The sequence below is a fragment of the Haliaeetus albicilla genome, chromosome 24 (assembly GCF_947461875.1).
Source record: "Haliaeetus albicilla chromosome 24, bHalAlb1.1, whole genome shotgun sequence".
NCBI lineage: Eukaryota > Metazoa > Chordata > Aves > Accipitriformes > Accipitridae > Haliaeetus > Haliaeetus albicilla.
This window is the reverse complement of record NC_091506.1, coordinates 21,486,953-21,506,086: the sequence shown is the minus strand read 5'-3', so window position 1 is coordinate 21,506,086 and position 19,134 is coordinate 21,486,953. Positions and strand designations below refer to the sequence as shown.

The 19,134-nt window shown below is 34.1% G+C and overlaps 1 protein-coding gene across 22 annotated transcripts in view; it reads right to left on the bottom strand.

Moving 5' to 3' along the window:
- ATP2B2 (ATPase plasma membrane Ca2+ transporting 2) overlaps nt 1–19,134 on the bottom strand; it is a 440,214-nt gene that overhangs the window by 85,750 nt on the left and 335,330 nt on the right. For 13 of the 22 annotated variants that reach the window (XR_011322006.1, XM_069769735.1, XM_069769737.1 and 10 more), the window contains 6 exons: nt 14,501–14,626; nt 12,673–12,705; nt 11,086–11,181; nt 4,779–4,820; nt 2,855–3,019; nt 389–603 (listed from right to left, as the gene is read on the bottom strand). Coding sequence is in view for 21 of the 22 variants with exons in the window: in XM_069769735.1 (XP_069625836.1) it covers nt 389–603; nt 2,855–3,019; nt 4,779–4,820; nt 11,086–11,181; nt 12,673–12,705; nt 14,501–14,626 (677 nt within the window). In the remaining variant the exon portion in view is untranslated. The remainder of the gene's footprint in view (nt 1–388; nt 604–2,854; nt 3,020–4,778; nt 4,821–11,085; nt 11,182–12,672; nt 12,706–14,500; nt 14,627–19,134) is intronic. The other 9 variants (XM_069769751.1, XM_069769745.1, XM_069769754.1 and 6 more) reach the window with 6 other exon arrangements.

Sequence of the window (19,134 nt, the reverse complement as noted above, 5' to 3'; positions counted from 1 at the left end):
CAAGAAAATTTGAAGACAAGGTTATTCTGTATCAAAAGACTGGACTGTTCTCATAGTAAATTCTGCACTGGACTGTTCTCATAGTAAATTCTGCTCAATAAATTCCTGGTAACCTTGCAAACTAAGCAGGTATTTCCACTGTTTGATATTCTTGCACTGCATAGTTTTAAAGATATGTATTAGAATACATATGTATTTGCATTTTTGTCAGAAAAACTCTCAATATAAAGCAAAGTTTCACTTTAAAGAAATTTCACACTCATTAATATTTTGAGCACGTTAATTTACAGGCCAATTTTCATCACACCTGATAAAACCTGAGACTAACTCACTAGTAAACGCAACTGAACAGCATTTTTCTCCCACAATTATTTTTAATGTTTCTTACCTTTACAGAATAGGCCAGAGAAATAGTGACAGCAAGTGGAAGTCCCTCAGGAACAGCAACCACAAGTACAGTAACACCAATAATGAAGAATTTAACAAAATACTGAACATAGACAGGAGTGCACTCAGGCAACCACTGCTTCTTGTTGACCACAAATGTGTCAATGGCAAAATAGAGTACCAAAATTATTACAGTGATGGCAGACATCACCAAACCTGAAAATAGAAATAATCAATTACTATAAAACAAAACACAATTAAAAACATGTGCAATTAGAAATCTACATTTGAATTTCATATGAAATTATTTTCTTATTCTACATGACATCTTTCACCAGTACCAGTAATGATGAAAATGATAAATTTTACAACGTAGAAAAAACTTTACGATAATACATTTACAACAGCCATACATTCCAGTGAACAAGGAAACACTGAATTCTACAGAACAGCTGAATCATACTGCATTAATTTTTAAGCACCATCTTACTGCTGCTTTTAAAACTTCTTGGTCAATCTAGTTCAACAGGAGTTCCACTATTGCTTAAGCTAAGTTTTTTTCAATTTAGTACGTTACTTTGCCTGGTACAACATTTATCTGTCCTTTTGACCTCCACCTTTTACAAATTACTAGTCTATCCATATTCAAACACTCATCTTTCTTTTAAATAAGCTTATCTTAAGAGGCTTGAGAAAAGGAATCTCCTGTAGTTTATGTTGCTTTAGAAAAGCCCTGCTGATGTGTCTGGCCGAATGCAATGAAGCAATACTGCAGAATTGTCCACAGAACAGTTTTTTACTGTTTTTCTTGAAAATGTGTTAAAAACTAGCGTTTCCAGGGTTTTCCTTTTCAAAAGGATATATGCAAACAGTGCATATTTTTATGAGAAGAGGCTCAAAAGAGGTACAACACTGACAGTATAGCAAAAGAGACATTAATAAATACTTCACAGAATTCACAAAAGGTCCTGGGGACTTAATATGTTCTCCCAATGACACAGACGTTGCTAAGATAGCACTCCTCCTCCACAATTTTGTTCCTGGATTTGAGTATACAAATAAAAACTCCATCAGAACATCTATTTTGCCTTGCTATGATTACTGCTTTTTGGCAGGTCTCTATGAAGCAGTTAAGCCTGCATTTCAGAATAAATTAATTTTTCTCTAACGAGATCATACAGTAGAAGGAGAATGCTGTGAATTTCATGTCTTGACTGAAGTTAAAAAAAAAAAATGGTAAGCTGAGGGATGCTAAGGTTGACAGGAAACAGATGAGTCGGGGAGATTGCTAAATGCCAGAGGATAAAGGAAAATCCATTAAAATACTGTACAGGCAAATACTCATGACAACACAAGACATCCCCATAGATTGCCCAATGACAAAGAAAAACCCAATGAGGCAATGATTAATTAATTTAATTCATATTACTTGCCACATTATGGTTAGAAATCTCTATACAATTACTTTAAAAGTGATATTCACATGCCTGCTGAAATACCAAAGAGAGTAATAATGAGAAGGCAATGTAGAAAGGTACTTAATCTAAGAAATTAATGATGATGAGAAATGAAGTGCTTTTATATCAATGCGTACTGTTGTACAACTAGCAACAAAGCAGAGAAGCTTGAGGAATATGAAACTGGGCAAAGCATGAAATTGGATATTAAAGACATGACAACCATAGATTCCAAATCATGCACTGTTCAGGCAAAGAGATAGAAGTGGCATCATGGGGTTATGTGATCAACTAAGTGTAATGAACTTAAAAAGGAATGAGAGGGAATAGCAGGAGAAAAAAATCAAACTGGTAAAGAAGGATAAAGGAGATTGAACCGAGGCAAAATAAGAAGTCTGTCGCAGGGCCTCAGCCAAGGTCTGGATAGAGATCGAGGTTCCTTTAATACCATGAATATTATGTCATTATGAAAGATTTTCGCTTTCTACCTACATGTTGGAGAAGTGCTACTTATAACAGTAGGGACCAGATGGTACTGGAAACAAGAGTCAACAGATGTGTCATATTTGGGTAGAAGGCAGGAACACAGATATTAAGAGAGAGCAGAATGATTTCAGAATCCATAAGAGGGAAATAGTGTGTGAGTGATATTTTGAGATTATATTAGAGGTTCTGAAATTGTGTAGTCAAAAGTTCTAGGGGGGGGGGGGGACTAAATATGTAATTACTGCACTTGGGAATATTGACTATGAGAAAAGCTACATTTCATTTTGATTCAAATACTCATTACAATCCAAGTTGCCCAAAGCTTCCAGTTTCTTGACAGCCAAAGGTAAGTTTTAGAAGAATAAAAGACATTCAATACCACATACTATCCTTAGAACAGTACTATGATGACCTATTTCTAAATATTGCAGTACAAAAGGCCTATCCCTTTTAAGAATAACTTGCTTTAAAACCGTTTGTTGCTAGTGTAACACACCGCTATGCGGTCAGTTCCCCAGTCATACCTGCTTTGCCTATCTGGACTGCCAGCTTGGTCAGCTTTCCCTGAAGAACAGATTTTTCTTTCTTGTGCATGTTGGATTTCTTCTTGTCTTTGTCATCTCCCTCTCCCCCTTCTGCACTCTTCAGTGGCTGCATCTCCATGGCAGCAGCCCCATCCTGCTGCTTGGCTAATAATGCAGAACAAAACTGTTACTCCAAAAGGGTTCTTCACTCTTTCTACCTTAGTGTTGATACTTACTGAATTCAATCAGCAACTCCCATTGCAGGGGCTGATTGCAACACAGATAATTGTAACTGTGCAGAATTACACTTCCATGGCAGACAGACACCCCTATGAGACCCAGTGGGGTTCTGCGGGGGGCACAAATGAACAAGCAGACCCATGTGCACTCCATCCATATGGGGGTGTGTACTGCGCCATTCAAGTACCGCGAAAACCATTGATTTTTACTTATTTATTTATTTATTTTTAATCCACCAATGACATTCTGTGTTATACACATATATATCACTTAATGTCTTGCAAATTACTTGGCAAGTAACAGTACATCAGTACTGCAGGACTTCCTAGAATAGCAGTTCCCAAATGCTTCGGCAAATAGACAGTCTGTATTTCTCTAAATTTTGGTATGTCTCATAGATTACAATGCACCCTTATAATCATATTTTTAATGAAAACATTTTTAAGGTAATGTGGTTCCACAGATGATCCATGCGCCACTTCTCTTGACTGCATGGGCCAGTGGACCACACTTTGCAAACCACTATTCTAGATAATACCAGACTTTAAAAGTTTCCTTAGCATTTCAGTGTTCAAGTAACTTAACCATCAGGTCCAATGGTGATACTATCATCATTCTCCTGTCAAAAGCACACATAATTTAAAGGCTAAACCATCCTTTCTGGAAAGAATGCTACTGCTAATATAAGGAAACTTTATTTTAGTATCAAAGAGAAAGATGTGTCTTTTAAAAGCAATGACATTCCAGTTTATATATGTGTATGTGTCTGTTTTGTATTGCACACAGACATAAGTAAATTAAATAGAATGAGATGAAACAGCTTTGCTTTGACATTCTTGAAAAATTGTACAAAACCATGCTTATTTGACCTGGAAATCTAATTCACCTATCTAACCTTAAAACTTATTCATATAATATCGTTTTATTTAATAGCTTTGTACCATTAACCACTAAGTTTATCTACTCAGTTTCTGATCCATCACCATTGCAATCTGTAGTATTATCTGAGAAGAGAAAGTTATAGTTTAATTTACTTATTTGGCATAACCTAAAGAAATCAAGATAGCTGTGTCTCATGTAATAAAAAGGGAACCATGACTTTTGCTTCAGAGAAAGCAAAATAATTATTTCAATTTCTTCCTAAGATTGTACATTAAATAAGAAATTCCTAAGATTCTTACTCTTCCAGTCGTTTACCCTTATAATACACTTTTACATTGCTAAATAACCTCTTGGCTTTAAAGTTTCCTTTTGTTATTGCTTTACCTTCTCCCTGCAAAAGAAAACATGTCCTTACAATGCCATTGAACACCAAAGATGACAAGACATATCAAAAATAGGGTTGGAAATTCACTAACAATACACAGCATACATAACTTGCACAAGAAAAACGAATTCAAATAAGCTTTGTGACATGAAAGTATCATCTATAAATGGCTTATTAGAAATACCGATCTTCTCCTGTCCTAAATATCTGATATATCAAAATTCTGTAAAGTTACAATCTCTTTGGTAGGTTCTTTTGCTGGGTTTGGCTGTTCGGGGTTTTTTAACATTCTGTTTGAACAATAGGGCCATTTTCACACACAGGCACAAATCACAAATTTTCTTTTTATTTTTTAAAAGAATTTAACTACATGCTAAAAATAAAATCCACAACCTCCTTAATATGAAAGAAGATTACCTTTGTTCTGGCTGTTCTCCATATTCCCATCCTGCATTTTGCCTATATGATGAAAAATTTCAACAGACAACAGACAGTAAACAATCTTCACCCAAGACAGAACATGAAAATGGGAGTTTAAATAAAAAGGGCAGATGAAAGTAATGAGCATGTTACAAATAATTAGTTATGATCAGTAGCCATTGTTACTATATGTTTACTTAGAAGCACGGACAACTTAGCTGGACATATTCAAGGAACTGCAGTCAAGTTCAATGTTGTAACACATAAAATACTAAATATCAGCACATATTTTTGAGCAAATTACATAAATTAAGAGGGTGAAACTAATAAAAAGAATCCAGTGGAGAGCAGAATTTGAATAATATTCCTGAACTGAAATTTCAGAGAGCTGCGACTTAAAAAATCCACAGGTATAATTTTGGCACACACCAGTACAGGGTAGGACTTTTTTAATGTATTCCAGAATTAAATTCATTATTTTTAGTAAATTAAGACAAAATAGAAATAATAGTGTTAATAAATATAAATAAATAAAAATGTAAATCAGATATGATTTAAAATGACATCTTCCTCACTTGGTTGTATTATTTAGCAAGTTACTCCTGTAAATACAAGTGCCAGGTGACCATCCTATAGTCAAGCTTATCCTAAAGAAAGATTTGCCAAGTGCATCTGTAATTTCCAATTTAATATTTTAGCTACATATAGTCTTGCCATATCAAAGTCCTTATTTGTTTTTTTTTTTTAAATTGAAAATACATCGTTTGAAAGTGTGTGTGAAATAAAAATGGCAAAATACAAATTAGAGCATACAAAACTTTGGTATTCAGAATAACCACTAAACAATTTCAAATGTATTCAAAATTTCTTGATGGGATCCCTTATGAAACTCTCACAGTGATATATGAATTTATCTTACGGAAGTGACTATTTGAGTTTTATAGATATTATATTAGATGGATGACATTCTCTTTTTGTAGTTATGTATAATGCACAATAAAAAAATAATGTTAAGGAAAATTAATAGTTAACACACCTTTACTGGATTTTTGACAAATTCTAATAAGAAATGTATCATTGGAGTTTATAAAACAAATATGACAGCAGTTAAGTCTGGCTCTTTTGGCTTCCTGCAATACAGCTGGTACTGACATGCACAATAAAGCAGAAGAAATTATGCTTTAATGTATGTATTAATTTTTTCACTCTACACTGTGAATAAATAGTAGCAAAATTGAAAGGCTAAGATGCATTTCTTGCATGTTTGTGTCTTCAGTAATTGGGAGATCACTAAAACCTTCCCTCTCAAAAAGAGCAAAAATGGCCAAATCAGTCATAAATGTCTCACCATAACATTTCACCCCATACTAACAGGCTACAGGCACTGAGAAATTCAAAAGCACAGAATTACAGTAAAGGAAAGGATGTATTGCTACATACAATCATCTCAGTACTCGGATTACTAAATATGCTGAAGTAAGCCATTTAGCATCACCTGCTTGTCTATATTCCTAACTCTCTTCCCACCTTGGCTATAATATGACTTTTTAAAAGCACTATCTATCTTCCAAAGACTTACATTTTGCCATGAGACACGAATCTGTGAACTTGAACAAAACCAAGTTAATTTTCATTGTGAAATTTCCTTAAAAAGGATTTGCATACAGTGCATAGTTGAACTTGATATCTGCCTAATGGCTATTTTTCTTAGAATGGTTTTTAATAAAGTTAGTGGAAGACATAAACCATCTCTAGAGATTCTGATTTCTGGCTAGAAGATAAAGCCTTCCTTAAGCACTGGAAAACATTAATTTAGAGCAGACAGTCTGCTCTATGTCCTGCTCTATAGTTCCTTTTTCAGAATACAATTCAAAAACTTAAAACAGTATAATTAAAGATTCTTCAACTTAAAAAAAAAATCCAAACCCAAACCCTGGCAAACACAAAATACACTGGTTTTTCTATGTAAATCTAAGTATTTAACTTTATGATATATATTTGCTATTTAATTGGGGTATCATAATTGTTGTAACGAATTACACTAACAATTCATCTACCCTGACTACCTAAAAATACCAGTACACAAAATGGACAATTGTTAGCAACAATGTAAACACGTGTATTTAGAAATATATTCTTAACCTCATCAGCTACTGCATTTAGGTTATTGCGGAGGGGGGGAGTCATCATAGCTAGTTATATTGCAATTATTTAGATAGAATAACAAAGAATGGGTAATTTAGGTAATTATGATAAAGAAGAGAATACTATAAAGGATTTATTTCCTCCTGTTCCAAATAATTTTAAGCCTGCACTTGGCTACAAATTATGAACAAAGAAAGAAATTAAGAAAGAAATTAAGATGATAGAATCACTAGTGCTGAGAGATCCTTTCTCCTTTCAGTTAGTGCTAGGACCAGCAATACTATCCCATCTATCTGACCTTCGTGCACTGTTTAGAAACATTCAAAGGATGAGTATCTATTGATATTTTGATAATATTTTTATATAATTCTTAAAAAATATAATATATTTTTACATAAATTTTGCAAATCTTTTCTTCTTCTCTTTTAGGAAATAAGGAAGGAAAAGGGGCAGTGTTTGGGCCCTGAAATCTGGAGGAATTCATCTGAGTTTATTTTTATCACTTTTCTAAGCAAGGATGAAAAATCTGAAGGTTTAGAAAAGACTATAGAATCTCCTAATATGACTGGTATTCTGCAGTTGCTGTGAAGGTTTTGAATTTGCATATAAAATGTTTTGCATTTTGCCTTTGCCTTACTAAAATTTCTGCCTTTTGGAAGGTACCCATGGAACCATTACTGCCCAAGTTCTTACTCCAAAAGACAGTTACTTCTCCAAATAAACTTTGCAAGAAAAGACTCCCCTTTACCTCCCCCAGCCCTTTATGAAGAGTCAATGAGACAGAATAACAAAGACCTGTCACTGGCATTAGACATTATTTGTACATTGGAGGAACTGCTTGGAAGCAACCGAAGAAGCTAATCGAGTTACGTTCTCATGTGCCGTGATGGAGCAAAAAATTTAAAATACCCTACTGGTTTTCCAAAATGTCTTATCTTGCAATAGAACTGAGTTATAGCCTGCAGCTAGTTAGAACAGACTCACGTTGCAAATCTATATATAGGGAGAAGAGTGAAACATATCTGAAGTGAATCATTAGAAATTCTTTCATGCAGTGTGATATCAGAGCCAGTGCATTAGTAAAACACAGATTAATTGAAAAAGAATAAATCTGATTCCACTGTATCAAATATGAAGTTTTAGATAATTCTTCTATGCACTTGCTAAATAACTTCACTTACAATTCATAAAAATATTCTGAATATTAAAACTGCAAATTGCTTTGCAGGAGTTGAACAGTAGTGGACATATGCCAGAACTGACAGAACAGTAAATGTAAAGTATTTCAGCTGAGACATTTCTCCGAGTCTGCTATGGTATTGCTATATCTGAATATAATTTTAAGTAACAAATTCTCTGAATACCAAATGCCAAAACAACCCCAACAATCCAACATGGAAATCCTGATTTAGGAATTGGGTAGTGCTTTACTGGACAATGGTAAGCACTCCTTTCTCTAAAGAAATCAAATTTGGGGTAAACAAGCTGTAAACAATGATTGCTGCTTCCCATATTTTCTTTTAAAAATTTACCTTTTCTAAATACCATACTTTAAAATTTGACGAATTTTCATGAATTACTACCTTTCTGTAAAATTTTCTCATCTGCTTATAACCTTAACTTCTAAGCTTTTAAAAACTGAACATCCCGTCCATAGTTTTAACAGAGACCATCAAACAATTATGTATTTTAATCCTAACTACTAGAGCCCCAAAGAATTTACAACAGTTCCTTCTATACAGCAGATAACAAACAGGCTGTATCACAAACCTGTATGAATTTATCACTGTAAGCTCACTGACTGAAAAAAAAAATACTTCTTTTGTGTCAACTATATATTGACAACTAAGACAATAACAATATTTTATTTGAAATGGTAATGTGTTGATTTTCATGTAACAAGCAATAGCATTTCCTGAGCTAAGTACTTACTGAGTATATAAATTTTTTTCTTATTTGAAGGTATTTTCTACACAGAGGTGTTAGACTTTAGGTAAAAAAAGTTGTTTTCTGGCATATCTCAGGGAGAATTCTCAGACATTATTGAAAAAGTTCATTCTGTCCAGATCGAAAAAGTATCTACATGAACTTGGTCTCCTTGCTTTCAAACTTATTTTTTCCTTCCTTTCTCCCCTCCAAAAAATATCTACATTTTAAGTATTCTCTAACTCATCATCACTGCTAACTAGAAAAAAGTATAGTATAAACAGAAACCAGACGTTGGCAATTTCCCAGACTATTTCAAAGCACTCAATTCTAACTCTACTTGCCAAGTCTTGGTTCTCCTCTGAACACAATGTCAGGTAAGTTGAATTGTGGAAAGTATCTCCTCTTCATGTTGATCAGAGATCTGCAGAATTAATTTAACCGCCTCACCTCAGAAGGGTTAAAAGCAAAACTACATTCGGCTGCACAAAAAATTGACTTCTATGCTTTGTGCACTGAAAAGAATTGAGTATGTATCTCTCAACTCCAAGATAAACAGGGGCAGTAACTATTGTTTATGATGGGAGAGAAGATGGTGGAAAATCACGTAGTTACTTAAGACACTGATTTAGTATCCCTTGGAACTTAATTTCCGTATTAAGTTCAGGCATTAAGACCAAACACAACAGCTATTTACCGGGCAACTAAGACTTGCTAACAGAAAGACCGGGTTAGAACAACTTAGGACTCCTTTCTGCATCTTGCTGAGCAGTGGTTCTCATCCAGCAAAGCATTTAAGCAGATGCTCAACTTAGTACTCAGTAACTTGCAGGACTGAGCATAAATGTAATACTGCAGTCTCCAGTGGGATTGAAGGAGGGTATCTGGTAAGACTTTGTTGTATGTGTATGTTTGTTTTACACACAACAGAGTAGAATTATAGAGCATAAAGAATGGGGAATGAAATATTCATCATTAATTTCCTGGTTCTTGGTCTCTAAGGAATCTGAAATTGGGGCGTTGGAACCAGGATGATACAAGTTCCTGTCATGCAGTGAGATGTAGGGATTGCAAATCGTAGTTTTCTGGCAAACTTAGAATATGCAGGAGTAAAGTTTTAAATCTGGTTATACATTTCTTTTAAATTATAATAAAATTATTTAAAAATAGGCTTAAAGATTTCCTGTGTCATTGTTTTAAATAAGATACTACACTAGTAAGTCTTAGTGCTTGTTTAGTACTTGGTATTGCTATGTCAGAAACTTTAGTCTCACATGCATAATGCAACAACTACTGACCTGCATAGAAAAAAATTTCTATCACTAACACAATGAAAAGTAGAATTACTTTTGTCAGCATTACTGGTGCTGTACAAGAGGGAAAGGTTTCTATACAAATGAAGACTAATGTATCAGATTACCAGAAAAATACAGCTGATGCCTAGACTAATATTGACCCATTCCATTTAATACTGGAATTAGACTGTTAGAAGAGATACTGAAATATCTGCATGCTAAGAAGTGGGGTCAAGAATCTGTACTAAGAGACAGTCAAAATTGACTACAGTAATTTTTATTATTTTTTTATTATTATTTTTAGTAAATACAGGTAGGCTCATTAGATGATCACTATCTAAGGGCATAGACAAATACCCACAGACATAACTTTCCAGTCAGCCTCTTCCAAAAAAGATGCTCAAAGCAGCAAAAGTTATTCCTAAAGCACCGTTAGTTGAAATTGAGCCAGATTCCTGATCCCAGCACTATTTCTCAGAACTACATGAAGACTACACGAATACTTATGAGAGTGCCACATCAGAAGGAAAGAGGATGTAATCCATTTATCATGGTGCTGTCCTTCAGATCTATGCTGACAAATATGTAAAGGGCTTTACAACAACACTTCATGTAAAGGCAACTCAGAATTCTGTTTTGAAACTAGCCTTACTTAATGGTTCCTTTGAATTGCAGTTTTAATCAATGGCAAATACCTCATAATTCCTACTTCTTCCTCTCCCATTCTGTGTGAATAAATTCTGTGTGAATAAAATAAATAAGTCACAGCATCTTTGTGGCATCTCTTATAAGCTACTATAGAGTTTATGGAGTAGGATCTCTCAGGGGGTAATCACATGCACATACAACATCTGTGCAGTTCATAAAAGGTAAAGGGAATCTTATATAGTCAGGAGAGAAATCTATCAAATAAAACAAGCTACGTGTTCTTGACGTACCATTGACTAAGCTGGCATTTGCATTATCAGTGGCATTTGCACCTGTTGCACCATCTGTAGCTGAAGGAGGGTGGGAGGAGGGATGGGAAGAATCTACTGAGCAATAATGGATAAAAAAAACAATAAATAATAATAATAACAATATGAACATGACAAAACAAAAAACATTTATGGAATACTATGGCATTGTTTTCTCCAAAATCAATCTGTTTAAAATTAATTTACATAACTTTCCAAAGCAAAATGTCATTACAAAGGTGTTACAAAGTAAGGCAAAAACTCATACATGGAATAATAATAATAAGAAGAATAAAATAAATACGAAAGACATTTAACAAAGTTAACAGTTGGTGAGAACTGACTGCACACAGTACTATGTACATTGCTTTGGTCCTTTTTTCTTTCTTTTTTTACCTTTAACATAATGTTATGCAAATATTAAAATGGTTGAAATATTTCCCTTGAGTTAATGAATATACAAAATGTGTGGGTAGTTTTAAGACATGCAGCTTACTACATAGCATATACAACATTACATATTTTGTATTTTATGTAATGTTGCATATTATGATGTATTATTGCTGATACATCCCAGCCTAACATGGGCTTAATCTACGTCCTGCCATAACCTAGTTAATACGCACATTGATCTGAGTGGAAACATTAGACTTTTCAATATTGTATGTGGAAATGGCAAATATAGTCTTGAGGAGAATAATGAGTCATTTTAAATCCAAATAATAGACATTACGTAATTGCCTGTTTTCTGGTGAAATGAAAACAGTATCAGAAAAGAAAATCCTCTCTGTTTTCAGCAATTATCGGCATATTAGAGAAATTGGTCACAAAATCTTTCCTAATAGGAAGGCGAAAAACTCGAAGAAGGTTTAATTATTTTATTATGTTTTTTTATACTGTAGCTCAGAAAATTAGTCTCTAGAAATAATAGGTAAAATAAGTTTTGTTTTGTTTCTGTTGGTTAATTGTTCAGAATAGAACACAGAAGTCCTATAATGAATCCTGATCGAGGCTCTTGAACTTCTTCAGTACTTGACCCGTAGTGACTGTTTCACACTGTACTGGTTTGTTATTCAAGAAAAATGATCTTGTTTTATTTACAAATGGTAAATTGGGAGAAGAAAATAAACAGCATACAGGATTTAAAAACACACCCTGTGCAACTACATTCATGAAAATTTCAATTGCAAATTTGATTACTGTGATGGTAATAACTTAAACTGTTTTAGTTACTCATGCTTATTTTTTATTCCATTTGGATATTCATACTAACCAGCACAGCATGAACTGCTAACAGCAAATCATGCATTCCAACATTTAATATACTGTAATTTACTTCTGGAGAATAACTGATTATTCAAGCGTAACATTAAGATTTGCAACACCAACAATGCGTGCACACTTAAATGTTTGCCACGAACAATCCCGTTGATTTGAAATAATTCTTTAATTTAACTGGACTGATTCAAAGACAATTATTTTAATCATTAGTTCAACCCTGATTTGCACCAAAGCTTGCTGGCTAAAAGCCTCATCCTTTCATTTGATGTGGTACAATTCTTACTCTACCTGGAAGCTGATGTCCATCCTCCTGTTTCACACCTGTATGATGATTTTTACAAAATGTTAATGAACGATAAAAGCACACACCCACATAAGACTGAAACAAACATTTATGATTGGCAGGATTTCAGAGAATTGCAGGTTTATATACAAGAGTACAGTATTTGAGATTGGGCCTCAGTTTGCTACCAGCTCTGCAAGGCACTCCACTGCGCTCGCACAAAGCTGCTAGCGACATTAGAAAATTTCAAGGAATTTTCATGGTATTGTAGCTATACTCAGTTAGATTCAGCATCTGCACAAGTTCTTACACACTTCTGTAAGAACCTCTGGGTAGCAAGTTACGACCACAGTGCAGTGCATCACTCTGCCATCTGTGCTTTCTCTTTCCCTGTCTTTCAAGGCTCTGCATGTTGAAACATGAGAGAATCACCAGTGTCCTGAGCAAAATAACATACAGAGAAGGCCACCCCAGTTACACAAAGGACCTCAGGGCAGACAGCTCTCACTTGCAAACAGGTCCTGAAGTTGCTCTTTCTCACCCACGATACCCTTAGACACTGCCAAAACAGATGCTGCCAGATCTCGAAAAGTCTGTTTCTAGGAGTCTTTCTCTTAATGATAGCAAGGTGTTGTTCAAAACTTGTCTGACACAAAGAGTTTTACTTTGGGAAGTTTTGGTCTTTCTCCTTTTAATGTTCCTAGAACTTACCATGCCTAGCAGGCATTGTGCATTTCTGCGTAGAACTGAAATGGTAAACATTTCATAAAGTCTTTCATCAAGTAAAAAGGGATTTCCTCAGAGAAACACGGAGTCAAGCGCAACCACTTGTTGAACATGTTCAGAAATGGAAATTGTAGGTCATGAAAACCATTTGAACTTGGCCTTCCTATCTGCGGCTTCAAATTAAAAGGATGGAAATGAAAAAAAGGTGGAATCACACTGCCTGACAGATACTAAGTAAAATGGTCAGTAAAGCTATGCTACTCCTTTTTATTAACAGTAAAAACCACTAAAAAGAGTGGAAATATCTAAAAACCCTGCATCAATTGGCCCTTAATTAAGTCTAAAAGATAAATATTCTTAGAACAAACTTGGAACAAAATTCTGAAAGTAGACTTGAACAATTTACAAGACTGTATGAACAAAAACTGGAAAGGACACACATTAAATCATGTTTCTGCTTAGTGTGCAACCCAGAAGTTAGCAATTGCTTATGACGTCACAGTATAATAAAGCGAAAAATCTAGAGACTTCTTGATTTCATTAACTGATACAGGACATCAAAATTAAACTCTCTGCTAACATTTACTGCTACTTTCTTGTCTTTTACTATTCTTAGTTTGACCTTTACACCTTAAGAAATTAAAATGCCTCTAAAGCCAGTCACTGACATTTAACAACTAGGCTAGCAAAAAGCTGCATCTTATCTTTGTTTTACTTTTGAAGCTCAAAGAAAAACGCTATTTCCATGGCCAAGTTGTTGTTTTCTGAAAAAAAAATATTACATAGAGGTAAATGCACAAGAGCAAAACCTTAGCGAATTTTAGGTGAGTATGGATTTATGTAAAGATGGGAGTATGCCCATGTATTCCCTTGCATTTAATTATGTACTGAGAGCCTGCAGTTTCACACTGGAAAAACATCTTGTTATCCAATGTATTTATTGGTTAACGGCTTTTGCTGTTTTTCTGTGTGATATGTAATGATAAAAATGTATACAAAAAAGGAAGTTTTTTAAATCATATTTATTTGTCAAGAATGGAGGAACACTCTGGCTACACAAAGCCCAAGAGCTTTCTTCGGAGCATCCTTATGTGTTGTGAAATTTACCTTTCTTATCTTTCTTTTCTTCTTCTTCTCCTCCAGCCCCTAGCAGAGTAAAGATGATGCCCGTCTGAGAATTCACACCCACAGCAGTTACAAGCATCCGTCCAGAGCCTTCCATGACGTGAGTACCTGAAAATATGCAATATAAGTTACATATAGCTAAAAAAATAAAAAGAACAACCATTAAATATTTGATGCAAGACTTCTACTGTAGCACTAAGAGAGATCTGTTACACTTTAAAAATCTATATTGAGGCCAATATAATTACATACAAAAAATAATCCCTATTGTTTTATATTATTCTCAACCAAGAACAGATGCTTAACTGCAAATCTTAGGCTGCGTGCCCATTAACCGCAAACACCAGATTCCCTTTTAAAAAGAAATGTTGTCACTAACCAAGTTTACATTATCTTGGAAGATAGCTTCACACAGTTAATTATTGTAACTTTGAAAATATTTTTTCAGGGTTCTGCAAACATTCCTCTGGGCCTCTAGTCAAGATGACACTGACTGTACATGGAATATTATTACATAAACAAAGTGAAAATATGAGTGCAATTTCTCTCATCTTCCTCAGTTATGGTTGATTTACAGGCATAGAAAAAAATATTTTTTAAGACAATTTTGCATCTTCAAACTTGAAAAATCAATACAGAGAACAATCTTCAAGGAGATGTTTCATTAAATCAGGAGGTTCCCAAATAGCAAGAAGAATCTGGCATACACTTGAAAACAAATTCAGTATGAGAGATTTCTATTACTCTAAAACAAATCAAAATGTACATTAAGTTTTACTGAGAAGGATCATTTGTTTATCAGGGTAATTTTATCATTATATGGAGTAAATTCCTTTTGAGAAATATTTTGTGCTTTATTCTATAGAAATTGTTTATTTACAACTCTTATTCCTATATTGAACCAAATGTCAGGTGCATCAAAGATCACAGCCTCTTAGAAACCTTTTGCTATGAGTTGTGGAAACACAAACAAATAGAATTTCCTAGAAACAATCAAAAGTATTCTGATTTACATTTTGGGAAAATTTTATGAGAGAGGATTTGCAAAAGATCAGTCTATGCATTTACACACTGGCTATTTCTAAAAAAAAGTTTGAAGTTGAAGAACAACCTATTGTTATGACATGTATATAAGGCCAGCTATTAAAAGCTTATTTAAGAAACCCTGTTATTGAAGCATAGGAACAAATATGCCAAGGATGGCATCAAATGTCTAATTTGTCATTTCATATGGTGACAAAGTCTTAATCTAAAAAGTTCATTACTGAAGTAATATTTAAAGTGTTTGAAGAGAGATGTCTTCAGTAGGTAGTAAATTTTAAAAGATATATAGCAGATCATACATGCTCCTATGAAACAGATGAAAAACAAACACATAATGACCAGAAACTACTGGTAGATAAAGCTTTTCATTGAAATAGACTTTATATTTTATCCTTCAGTAGTAGAAAATTATGTTATGCCCATTAAGTGTAAGTCACTGTGAGAACACAGAGGAAAAGCAATCATTTCTTAACACAGAGTTGACAGAGCAAGCTGGGATTGAAAATTTACTTGGCTTTGGGGTTTTTTAAATACTCTTTCCTGTATTTGAAGAAGCAATTAGTTTGGAAACTATGAAAACAGAGTGTAACACACAAACTGTTAGCCTTGAGAAAAAAATCATTGTATACAAAAAAGTCAAACACAGATTTATACCTCCAAGTGACCTATGGATGGACACATGGTTAGCTAGAACCTCCTCAGAAAGTATTCTATTATTTAACAACTGTTTTTAATCCTAGGTGCTATAGTTTTAAATAAACTATATTTTAAGACCTGTATTATTCCAGACTTGCATCAGAAGAATGAGTCCAGATGGAATCAGAACATAGTCCAGTAATCACATTTTCCTTTGGGGGAGCGGGGGAGGCATGGAGAGGGAAAGAATTTTTACACTTCTTCTGAAGCTATTCGTTGCTTTAAGAGTCAACTAAAGAATCAACTAAACAGTTTGACCATTGTGGTAATAAAAATTATACTGCTTATAATACTCACTTTACTCTTTGCCTTGTCACTGCAGTATTTGTGACAAACTACTATTTGTTGTTGGATGTTAATCTATGGTTCCTTAGATCCTCACCTAACTTCAAAATTAACATTGTACTGCTTTACAATTATTAAGTTTTCCATAAATGTAACGTTCTCCATATACCTTACTTAAGACAACATCATGGTTTCATTCACTCTGTAATAGCATGAATAAGGTAGAGTCATTAACTGACTTGTCCTAAACAATTCTGCAGCTAATGAAGTAAAAATGCTCGTATGCTTATTCTCAACTGTCTTGCCCCTATCACTTACCCACTACCATCATGAACTACCACCCAACATTTACCATCATTAACTACCACTCAATATTTTAAAACTAAAGTGAAGTCGTTCACTGATGCCTGTAGTTCTGCAAGGTACCACAGCAGGGCACACCTGAAGCCATAGTAAAATAGAAATCTTCAAACAAGCTTTCTGCAAACTCCAGCAAAATGGCTTTTAACCAACTGAATTGTGAGCCTGTTGCATGGAGCAAATGGGGAATATAATTAATTTACCATGGAGAATCTTACTGGGCATTCAGATCTACTAAACCTGGATGGCCATGGAAAGATTCTTTCTCCCTCCCTTGTTAAAAAACATTTATTGGGTTCATCCTCATCTACATATATTCATTTCATTGAGTTATCTCAAAAGCTGAAAAGAGGAAAGATATATGGACATGTGTCCTTAAACAGATCAATATTTTTTATATATATATATACACACACACCTTTGCAACACATTTTTTTAAAAAAATCCCATTTTCTAATTACTGCTCACCCAGTTGCTGTCCTAGAACATACTAAGCAATGCAACTATCTATTTATAATCAAAAGATCTTTCTCGAAATAACCAAAATCTCTCATGTTCTTAAAAGGAAAACAGAAACACAGAACAGAGAGAACATCTGTCAACACTAAACCTAATTTCAGAGCATAACTATCTCATCAGAACACTAAGAAAATTTCAGCAGAAATAAGCCAAATAAAAACAAAAATGCACTAATGGTCAGATGTATTTAAAAAAAAAAAAAAGCATCAAACTTTCTCAGTACATTGAGAACTGTTCCTATGGCATTCTGAGATAAAATTTGATTCCTTAAAAAGTCATTTGCTTGCTTTCATATGATAGAGAAAAATGTCACAAACATAAAAAATTAGGACTGCTACCCAAACAACAAAAACCAAGTTACATTCAAGGCTAAAGGAACAGAAAAGACCTTTAAAAAATAAAATACGCTTGGTTGTACTGGTTCAGACAAAACAGAAAATGTCTGAAACTTAACTCAGCTATTTAGAGGAACCTCCTTTAAGATGTAACACCATTTAAAATATATTTTAATTAAGAACTTGCTTTTAGTATTCCTATGTTTTGTTTTGAAGGATTTCAAGCTTACCTCTACACACCTGGAAGGGGCAAAAATGTCTTAACTTGAAGCGCCTTTCTGAGCCTTTTCTTAACATTAGTCTCGTAAAATGTAACTCAAAATGTTAAGGTGCATACAAAAGCACGTTTTAGAGCAGGTACTAATTTATCATCAGATTATGTTCCACTAGTAATATTGGAAAAATTCTTCAGCATCTAACCTAAACCAAAGAGCTGAACCTCCTTCCACCTAACTCTGACAATTTCACCATTTAAACGGTATTATAATTACATTAGCTTGAATAAAGAAATGGGCGCTATGACTTCAATCAACTATTGTTATATAAATGAAATTCTGGAATGAATGCATGTTTTTCACTTATCTGTGCACTAACCATGTATTTCAACTTCATGTTGAACAGTTCTCCTGACTACTTTCCCTCTCAAGAGTAATTTTTCAGTATTAGTAAAACACATTTTTTCACATGCTGAGTATTTAATTTGAAGTTGATAAATGGTGAATATTCCAAGATAGAAAAGGAAGAAGTCTAGTTTGGTAAGAAAAGAGATGAACAGATTAGACAGATAAGGAACCTATTACAGCACATACTTTTCAGACAAAAATGCAACTAAACATGAGACTATTCAGAAACTCCCAAATCTAGTAAGAGTACTGGTGAAATAGATTGGAAATAGGGCTGAAAAACAAGAAAAGAAAACCAGAGCATGCCAGTTTGGGGAGTTTATACTGTTTTGCTGCTTTCAGCAAACTTGTGGTAAACAAAAATTCTCTATCAGCATCTCTAAACAACTGTTTCAGTCACTGTGATTATTAAGAGGTAACTGAAGTTAATAATAAAGTGAACCAACCATCAGAATATCCTGTATGGGGGGGGGGGGGTGTAGAAAAAAAAGAGTTTTCCAGAAAAAACTCATTTACAAGTAATTTAAGTAATTTCAACATATCCAAATAATTTGGAACTTTTGAAGTCAGCTGCTTGGTTTTGAAAATTTCTGCTGTGCTAGAAGCCTAGCTTAGAATATTTTCTGGCAGGGAATTAAGACGGAATCAGAACTATTTTTCTCCAGGCAGTAACTGACCCGATTCCTTAATCGGGCTTCCTTTCTATTTCCAAAACCTAACAAAGCACCATGACCAAGAGATTTCTTTTGTTTAT